At 34.6% G+C, this 10,692-nt stretch overlaps 1 protein-coding gene across 24 annotated transcripts; it reads right to left on the bottom strand.

Moving 5' to 3' along the window:
* Positions 1-331: 331 nt before the first annotated feature.
* LOC114308182 (phosphatase IMPL1, chloroplastic) lies at positions 332-9,312 on the bottom strand. Of its 24 annotated transcripts, none has more exons than XR_014340344.1 (6): positions 8,957-9,312; positions 3,261-3,325; positions 3,056-3,133; positions 1,539-1,748; positions 943-1,041; positions 368-823 (listed from the first exon to the last, which is right to left on the bottom strand). XR_014340344.1 is itself a non-coding variant. In XM_082887704.1 (4 exons), exons 2-4 carry the CDS (start codon positions 1,563-1,565, stop codon positions 665-667), a joined length of 285 nt encoding a protein of 94 aa, XP_082743830.1. In that variant the 5' UTR covers positions 1,566-2,151; positions 3,261-8,857; the 3' UTR covers positions 332-664. The 24 variants fall into 24 exon arrangements, 3 of the variants coding, with proteins under 3 accessions (XP_082743830.1, XP_082743829.1, XP_082743831.1); XR_014340345.1 differs by having other exon boundaries at positions 3,056-3,112; positions 8,957-9,310; XR_014340339.1 differs by having other exon boundaries at positions 3,056-3,159; positions 8,957-9,309.
* Positions 9,313-10,692: the final 1,380 nt, after the last annotated feature.

Genomic DNA, 10,692 nt, shown 5'->3' with positions numbered 1-10,692 from the left:
GTGTGTCAACCGGTTCAGAAAACAAAAGTTAAAAGTACTTCAGCTATTTTTGCCTCAAAAGCTGCATCAACACTCGAGCAAACTTTCAAAAAAAATAAATAAAATAAATAAATAAACTATTAAGTAGCTCCATAAGCTAAACCAAACCCCTAAATCAACGAACCTTATAACCTTTTGGAGCAGAAGTAAGGGCACAGACGGTGAGGTAACCGTTAGTTTGCCCCAAGAATGGTGAGAGCAATATCATCCAGCCCTGGCTTCCATATTTGGCCATGAAATAGAATGCTGGGATGAGTTTTAAGAAAATACAAATGACAATTGGTTAGCCAACTTAGGTTAGTAGATTTTCAATCTATTCTTGAAAAGATTGTCATCTAAAACAGTTACCATAGTATTCCTAATTCAAGTGTAAAAATTGTAGCTCAGTGCACACGTGAGGAATCTGAGTAAAATTAGAAAGGTAGTAAAACATAGAAAATGAAAAATGGCACGGACGAATTTGAAGTCTTGGGGTAATAACCTTAAGGTTATGGACTCAAGTCTTCGGGCCACCATTTTGTACATTATGCCAAAGGTTAGGTGTGTACTCAATCTTTCCCCACCTAAACACACATTAATGTGTACTAATTGGGCGTTGTTTTCTATATAGTTCTTTCATTGATATCTAGAAGAAAAAATAAGATTTATTTCTTAAAATGATTGATGTTACTAAAACACCAGCAACCATATCCCATGGTTTTAGACGATATTCCCAATATGCTTCTACAATTCCCAAAGCTACATGGCATATATCCACTGCAGCAGCACCAAGCCTTCTCACGCCCTACACATATAAATGTCAAAATGAAGAGAGGGATTACAAACAAAATCTTCCACCCCTATCTATGATGTAAGAAGTAAAGCAAGTTATCTGTAAAGCAAGTGAAAGACAATGATTATTACCTGGCTGGCATCAGTAAATTCTTTGAATAATTCTATGTTGGTACTCCATGCATCGTCATGTTCATACCGAAATCCAGTAACTAGAAGTGATTGCTCCACCTAAGAAAACAAGTGAAAAAGGTGAGCTTAAATAAAATAAAATAAAAAATTCAACTTTTAGCTCTAAACCACCACACTTTTACACAATTTTTTTCAATGTGATCCATTTCCAAAAGTAGAAGGAACATGATTAATTTTATAGATAGATAAGAAGTGAAATATACACAAGCATTTGAACTGTCTTGTAATAAAGTCTGTTGTTGTCAATACCTTTTTCTCGGTTCCTTTTCCTTGCATAAACTGAGCTTGGGGAAGGAATTGATAGGAGGGACTTACAATGTGCTCAGAAATCCATAATGGAGTCAAATCACAAGGTCTGAAAGTATGTAAAGTTTACGAAAAAATTCCTCGAGTCTAAACGCCATAAAATAGGGAGTGTTGTTGGGCACATCCTCAACCAACCTCTCTTCCACATCCACCACCAACAAAAAAACGGTCTTATTGAAAGTCACCTATTGAATAAAACATTATAGTCTAGATATAACGTGATCACTCACCTTAGCGATATGACTCACTTGAATCATTTGCCAATTACAAAAAGCACCCCCACCTAGAATAAAGAGTAACAAATATTAAGTCAGAACTTTATATTTCAATTTTCGTATGTAAAAGAGCTTGTTATATAATTGCTTAGATAAAACCTTCTTACTAGTAGCTATAGAAAGCGTGCGTGTATTCTGACACATAGGGCCTCCAACAAGTTCTACCTTAAACACAAACCAATTGTCACCCCTTCAAGTCAGAAACAGAGAAACTCATTCACTCTTGATCTTTGAAGAAATAATTGGACAAGAACTACTTCAAAAATTAGTTGAGTTGAGTTCAATGCCATAAAAATAGAAAATGAAAAGGTTTATGAAACTATGTTTTATATTCTAATTAACACATCAACCAGGGAAACCATCATTTAGTATAACAACTTCAATGACCAATTAATTTACATATCAAATTTCAATCCGATGGACCGTTACAGAATTATGCAAATTCTTTTTGGAGACTATAAAGGTAAGTGATTATATACCACAGCACCAATAGCCGACTTTTCTGTATATAAAACTCCCATAGAGACTGCAAAGCTAGGGTAGCAATATGCAAAATTTGTTGTCCTATCTATATAGATATAAAAGGCAAATGGCCTTACGTCAGAAAACTAGCTGCAAATATAAGAAGTAAATGTAGAAAAGTGAAGAAGCACATTCAAGAAGGTAGAAGATAACATATTTCAATATGAAGGAATTATCAGCATTCATAATGAGGTAACATTACGGGTCAGCATCTACTTTGAATTGAGAAAAGTTGTCATTATCAAAAAAATAAATGGGAAATAGAAACTAGAAATGTGGTCCATAATTCGTAGGAAATAAAAAATGCTATGTGATGGATATAAGATCGAACAAAATATGTAAAAGACAAATTATAAGGAACTTTTAAAATAGGGTGTGGAAGAAATTATTGAATTGGGATTGGGAGAAGGGAAGGGTGTTGAAGAAAAAAAAAAAGATTTTCTTACATATAAATCAACCAGACACCTTATATATTGCTCTTCAGAAGTAGCTCATTTCCATATTTTTTAGTCATTAAAATTTCCTCTCCAGAATTTTTATTCATATACAAAGATTACAGAATTCAATCTAAAAAATGCAACTGAAGTGCATTCCTACACTCCGAAAAAGACAACAAGAAACAAAAAGTTACTGCCAATAAGTTAGTCTTGTGGCTTAGAATTTTGAGAAGCCTAATAAGTTTCAAAAGGAACAAAAAAAAAAAAGGTTATGCAAGTTATCTAATTTGACCACACAAATTCTGATATATAATTGAAAATGAATCAATAAGTTCTAGCAAACAATATTAAAATCATGTCAAGTTGTAAAAGTTTTACGATAGTAACATTGCTAAACAATTCACAAGTAGTTTAGACAAGTATAATTCTAGAATCAAGAGTTGAGTTCCAATTGAGGAACTTGGTGAATATGTACACATAATCATAATTACCAAAGGGTTAAGAGAGTCTAACCTAAGGGATCTATGCACCAAAGATAATTAGAAGATGAATTGCCAATAAGCCCTCCCTCTTCTCCAAGAATAAGGTGATCTTTGATTAGATGTACACAGATTGAACTTGCAGAGACGGTTAAAATGACAATTAAGTAATAATATTATATTTGAGACACAAATTGAACTTGACAAAGCCAATATTCTCAAGCTGTTGAACAACTTACCGGCGATATCAGTGGTTAGTTTGCTATTGCAGAACCTTCCAGTTGGTTTATGATTGATGAAGTCTCTGCCATAATGTGGGAAATTAGCTTTGAAAATGATGTGAATATGGTCATTGTTCCCAACATCTACTGCAGAATCACCAAATGTTAAGATTGATGGAACAAGAGTTGTTGAATTTTGGGCATCCCCACCATTGATTGCAAAGGCCAATGCAATAATAAAAAACAATGTCCCTTTCAATATCAAGTAGTTGTTGCTGATACCTATAGCTAGTTTTTTGTGCTCCTCAAGGGGGTTTAGTCTCCTCGGATACGATAGTCCTACAATTCGGACTCTCGTGGTTTTGAATATTGTTTCACAAGTGCAGTGTGAAATAGAAAAACACAAAAGAGTCCAAATCTGGCAAATCTTTGTAAAATCGATTAAAAATATAAAAATGCCAAAAATGGAATGAATTTCCAGATTTTAGAGTCGCCACCTAAATATTTTTGAAAAATTTAGGAAACTCGTAACTTGTGACAAAGGCCACTTGTCCATCATCACCAAAGCGTCTCGGCTCATGAACTTAGGTATGAGAGGGGAAGGTCATGAATTGAGCGCTCCACTCACCTGATCAAAGATCAGCCTCTACTAATCATGATGTATTTTTTAGGTACAGTATATGCACTTGTTTCGATTATTATGTTATCTTTATTATGTGATGCACACAAGTATAGACTAATTCGCCCAATTTGGAACGTTTTGATTTCATATTTGTTTGAAAAGAGTTTTGAATATGTGCTACTTGAAAAGTAAGCTCACCTTTATATTAATCACATCATCCCAACTTAAGCGAAAAGGCCTTCATCCATAGGCATTCAAAGAGATATATATCAAATAAGCACTTAGCCTCATGGTAATATGCTTGATATGGAAACACAAACATATATACGCAATATGCTAAAGCAAGAAATGCTCACGTAATACTCAACCGACGCAAGCCAAAATAGAAGAAAGTAGTTAGAAAGATGCATGCTCTAATTATGCAAATGACTAATGCAATACATACAAAATGCAACTACGAGGTTTGGTTTATTAACATGTCATATGACTCAACTCAAAGCATATGATAGCACATGTATTCATGGAAGTAAGAAATGACAACAATGTTAGAATGATGAACCGAACTAGATGCATGCAAAATGGATATTTTACACATAGTAATGATATGAAATCAAAATATGATACTACATGCAATCTACCATAAGCGAGTAACTAAAAGAAAGAAAGAATGGGGGTTCGAAGACGTACACAATATTACAATTTTGCCTTCATGCTAGAGGGTCTGAATAAATGTCCTAATTAGCTAAATATTAGAAATGCCAAATCAATGAATATAAGCTAAGTTTAACTAATCATACTAATTCAAAGGAATTTAATTACTTAATTACAAAACACTAATTACTCTAAGGGCTACAAGCTAATGAAATCGAACGAGAGTAAAAAAACCACACGTGCAACCAAGAACATCCTCTGGGAAACTCCTCTATTTTTGCTGCTGGATTCTGTTCTGTTTGCAGTCAGAAGATTAATTAGTTTTTGCCCCAGCTTCTGCTCTGTTCTATCATGAAAATGACACTACCTACCTAAAATGGAGTGGCCGGCCGGCTGACCACTGTTTTGAGGTTCTGCCCTACTGTAATAAAATGGAAACAGAGCAAAAACAGAGTATTTCTAGGGGATGTTTATCCTCTCCGTCTCTTCCTATAATGAAATTGATCAAGGGAGGAGTAGAGTCAGTTCACAAATCATCGATTCTTGCAAAGTTGTTGCTTGATGATCTATGAACCAATGGGACAAAATGATCAATGAAATGAAATGAAAGAGCAACAACACCTCTTTCCTATCATGGAGTTACCTCAAGGGAAGTAGTAGATATCGCTTCTCAAATCATTAACATCACTAAAGAGTATGCAATGACTCGAGACGCGATAGGTTCAATTAACGTCCGATTGAACCCAACTTGATTTTATTACTCTTGTTACCACTTTTAGTCCAATTTTAACCTCTTTTACATTACCTCACCATTCTTTATTCATTTTTTCAAAAAATGATAATTACGTCCACTAATTAAGAGAAGTGGCAAACAAGAAATTGCACTTAGCATGAGAGAGATGCAATGCCTTGGTACTGAACCTCGGAAGAGATTAAACCATTAAGCATGGAAGGTCCCTTTCTCATGCCTTGAGCAATAATTGATTGTTTGAAACAACTCTTAAAGAAAAAGAAGAAAGAAAACCAAGAAAGGAGGGAGGTTGCAGAAATGATTATTACAAGTGTGAGTATATGTATAAAAACTATGAAATAAAATCTATCAGCTCAAATAGGTTGGTGTCTAAGGCCTAAACCACCAAACCTATGACGACTTACAACAACATAAGCATATTATTCAAAGAATGAATGAAGTAAACACACCAAAACAGTCCCAAAACTCATAAAACAGTGTTGGAAAATTAGTTTGAAAAGCTAAAAAAGTGAACAAAAATGAGAGAGAATTAAAGCTAGTAAGTAAGCCCAAGGAAGGGTGGCTAGCCCCTCCATTTTTTTGGACCATAAAACCACATGTTTTAGCCTATGGGAAACAAGTGGGAAACACAAGGATTAAAGCTCATGGAATAAGGTTCAAGAACGGGTAGTTAACCCTTCCACCTTTGGTAGCTTTAAATCACAAGTTTTAGCCCACCAAAAAACAGTTCAAAATAGTATAGAAAACTAAGAAAAAGATGGGAGAAAAAAGTAAGCAAAAGATGGAAAGAGTTATACCTTTGAAGAGAAGACACTCTTTTATTCACAAGGTGCTCACTCTTAAGGGCTGGTATTTTAGCTCAATAATCTTAGCAAGAAGCCTCAAAATATTGGTTTAGGAAGTGTATGTATATTGCAAGATAAAGAAAGGGGGTGTTTGGCAAGTTTTTGGCTCTTTGAGAATTTGTCTAACCTAAAACCATGAGGGATGGTCAAGTATTTATAGAAACACAGGTTCCTTTCTTGAAATATCTGTATTGAAGTAGCTAGTGCAATGCATGCATATGGGGGGACAGCTGGTAGCAAAATATTTGCTAGCCGAGAAACTTGGCCGGCCGGCCATGTAGGGAGACGGCCGGCCACTAAGTTTTGGCCAGCCGGCCCCCTGTTGGCCAATAGGCCTCTAAGTGGTTAGGCTAGAAAAAAAACTAGGTTTTGGTCCAAAGGGGGTGCAACATTTTGGGCTCTGAAACTCAAAATTGAGGCTTCTTGCTGAAGAAATTGAACGTTTGTACATTGTATTATGTAATCATCGAGTGTTCACTCTGAGGCGTCCAAGTCTTAAGGGTGGTCTAAAATGTGGTGTCTACAATACCCATATTTTATAGGAATGGTGTGTTTTGAGGCTGATTCGAGCGAGGGTTATGTTATGTTATGTTATGATCTTTCATAACCAGCAGAAAAGCTACTAACCAAAAAAACCCAAAAATTATCATGAGTCAAGAAGAACATGTGATTTTGTGCCTATCTAATAGTACACTCTTATTTTTCAATTTTTTCTTCTTAGTAGGGTCATGTAATTCTTTAGATCTCTTCTATTGGTTGGGTACATTACCAACGCAAAATTCTCGTAACACATGATATAATTATTCAAAAAAAAAAAAGTCTTGAAAATTTCCTCAAAATAATAGTGGGTGGCGTAGATTGAATTTTGTATAATAGGACCCATGTTGGAAATGCATCTTAACCATTAAAGGCTATTTTTTGGTATTTTTTTGGGTAAATATTATAAGTTTCTAGTGTTGCTTATAATCAGTAGAAAAATTATCAACCCAGAAAAGCAGTCCAGAGAATTTACCCAAAACAATAGTGGATGGTGTAGATTGAATTTTGGACAATTGATTCCTTTGTAATGCACCTTAACCATTGAATATCTTTCTCAGTATTTTTCTAGGTAAATATTGTGAGTTCCTAACATTGTTACTTATATAATAAAATCAAAATGAGGATGTGAATGAGAATAATATCTCATGCTCAAGATAAGTATCTAATAATAGTTAATGGAGTCTTGGAAGTAGACAAATAGCATTAAAAACAAGTGATGTTTCGAGACTACTAAATAATTTTGATTTAAACTGATATCTGTCAAATTTTTTAGTAGTATTAAATGAAAATCATAGTTATGAATTTTTGTTCTTCTAATTAATAAAAGAAGAAAAAGTCATTGCGGGATTATTAAATGATGCATTGGGAGTTGCAGCAACAAGAATAGTTGCCTACATATCACAAATTTCAAATTATCTAATGCATGTTGGAACATCTGTAATATGTCCAATACTTAGGGCTTACAGTCAAGCAGGGAACAAGCACATAAAAAGAAGAAAAAAAAAATGCATAGAGTCAAGTAGGGAACAAACTAATTTCACACTACGCAAAATAACAAAATTGGCAAGAACAAAACTAGATCAAACATCAAAAAATGAAACAAATTAATCACGTTAAACAATACACAATAGAACAAACCAAGGGATGATAAGATACATCTATTGAGATTGAAGGGACAAAATGAATTCTGAATAGAAAACATAATTGGAAATTCTATATATTCCAGTTTGGGAAGGTAACCTCCTCAACTTGCTTGCTTTGATACCTTAGTAACATTCGTAGACAGATGTCATAAAAATTCTGTGGGTATTAAAACAACAACCAAAAAAAAAAAAAACATAAAAAAAAAGAGGAGAAGAGAAGAGAAGAGAGCAAGGCAAGGCAGGGTAGCAGGGCTAATAGCTAATATTTCATACTTCCTAGCATATTAAAGAGGTCAGCACACTTTGCTCATCGGCTCAATGGATAACACATGAAGCTTCAAAAGAACTACAACAAGGAAATATACATAGAATATGTATAAAGACTCAATTAGCCATAATCTTGCCAAAAACACTGACCTCTGCATAAATGGAGAGCTTTATAATAATTATAACAATCAGGAGAAAACTGTAGCTTGCAAAACCCATAAATACTCACTCAAGGGCTTCCATGTCATGGGATTGCAAGCTTAATTTTAGAACCATAAAAGCCTCAAACAAGATAAAGGTAAATGAACCACCACTTTCCTATACAATAAACATGCACTGACTGATTCACATGACGTATATTACTACCATTTCAGAGTTGGTTCATGTATGTTCGATGAGGTGTTTTTTTCATAATCCCCAACACATATTCATTTTATGAAAATTAATTAACCGCCCTATTGGAAGAGTTTTTCGTAATCCCTACCACATATCCTTATACAAAAATGTATTTGAAAGAGGCATTTCGTCAAGCACCTGGTGGGTGGACAACGATTCCCCCAACATAGAATCAATGACGGAGACCCCAAGGCAGTAGCTTTGAAGATTACAACTCTCATTCTCTTTGCGTTTATTAATATTATTGTAAAGGAAAGGTTTATTGAATTGGGTTGTGGGAACAAATGTTAGTTTAATAGTTTTAGAGAAGGCATGCTGTAAGTGTATAGTCTGTATTATTTGCGCAGATACAAATATCGAATGCAAAATTCTTAAATCAAAACTGAGAGAAGAGAGAGAGTCATTACCTTTAAACTCTAGGGTTTTCCGAGGAATTAAAAGAGAGATGAAAATAGATAAGTGCAAACTGCAAATAAATATACAAATTTTGGATGCAATACCTTGAGAGGTACTGATTGAACGCTGAAGAATCCTAAAGCTCTTAGAGAGGTGATATCCATGTACTGACCGAGATCGATGGCGAGATTGAGAGAGAGTAGGAGACGATGTCAGCTTAGTGAAGGTGGATCAACAAACTAATGCCGGTGGGGGTGAACTCATAGTTGAAAGATGGAGAGAGAGAGAGAGAGAGAGAGAGAGAGGGTAAAACGAAAATATCAAAGCCACCAAGCGTTTGAGAATATGGGACTTTTGGGTGTTTTGTGGCTATTAGCGATGGCGCAATGATGTCCATCACAAAACAAAAATTAAAAAAAAATATTTTTTGTCGGGAGGGAAGAACCATCGCAAAAAATAAGCCTTTGACAACCACCATAGGTTTGCTGTTGCAAAAATCATTGAACATATGCTTCCTCTTTTTTGAGAAAAAAATTGCCATCGCAATAAGTGGCCATTGGCAATGAAATATTAACCGTCGCAAAAAGCAGTTTTTTGCGACGACAACGTATGTCGTCGCAAAAAGTTCTGTGTCATATACCCCTTTTTCTAGTAGTGACACTTCTTGCGTTCGAGCAGTTTGCCCGTATATCAGGTCGTAAAGTTCACTTTTTGAGTCACTTTTTCACATCTCTCTCTCTCTCTCTCTCTCTCTCTAAATCTTAGATCTACTCTCTCTTTCTCTAGAAATCGTCTTTAAACTTCAAACACACGTTGATCTACCTATTTCTACACCCTAGTCCATTCATTAAAAAGAGAGATCACGTTGAGGGCTTTGTTTTAATCTTTGAAGTTTATGTTTTCGGCTCCGTTGAGTTCTACCCATCTCTTCTTTGGATCTTCTTCTTGAGGTAGGGATTATTCACACTTTCTTATGATTTTTAACTTGGTTATTTGCTTTTTCTAAAACAATATTGTGATTTGGGGATTTTGAACAAACCTAGGATTTTGGTTTAAAAATCAAAAGAAGGATTTTTCAAATGGTTTCTTGAAATTGGTTGTGGGACTAGAAATGAGGTTGTGTTGTAATAAAATGGTTGGTTTTGATAGGTGGAATTTAGTTTGGAAGAAAATAGGGTTTTGTCCTAAATACATCAAATGTTGATTTTGTATAAATTATGAAATCGATGTTGGAAATGTGCAATTGGATTGGTATTGATGAGGATGGTGGAGTTGGATATGCATTACCACTCATATCTTGGAAATTTAGAAAGTTTATCTTTATGAAATTTATTTATATGTCTAGAGATATCTGTTTTGAGCTATCGGTAGAGGATAGTTATGATTGTTGTAGAAATTGCATAAGATTTAGGAGAATTGTAACTATTTTCCTCATCCATTACACTGAGCATTGTTGCATATTTAACACATTGGAAATATTGTTGTTTTGAGAAAAAGAGGTAAATGCATTGGTGAATCTGGATAGGAGTGTAGTTGTGATATTAAATTGGCCATGTGTCCTTGGTGAAAGACCAGAAACCTGCGCGGATAGGTGTTGAGTCTTCCGGTTAATACCGGTAAAAATGACAATTTGGTAGCATTTGTAGCCTACTTACAGACACGTCCATTCACAGTGTTGTATTTATTGGCCTATTTTCTATTGTAAATGAAATGATTTCATGAATTGTGATATAAACCTGGCATTGCATGGTTTTTGGAAAGATATATAAAATGTTTTGGCACAAGCATTGCATATGCATTCATGTTATATCTTTGTTAAGATTCATAAACTGTGTTGGAT

Source organism: Camellia sinensis, chromosome 9 (genome assembly GCF_055761805.1).
Source record: "Camellia sinensis isolate YWXY chromosome 9, ASM5576180v1, whole genome shotgun sequence".
NCBI lineage: Eukaryota > Viridiplantae > Streptophyta > Magnoliopsida > Ericales > Theaceae > Camellia > Camellia sinensis.
This window is presented reverse-complemented; position numbering and strand designations above follow the sequence as displayed.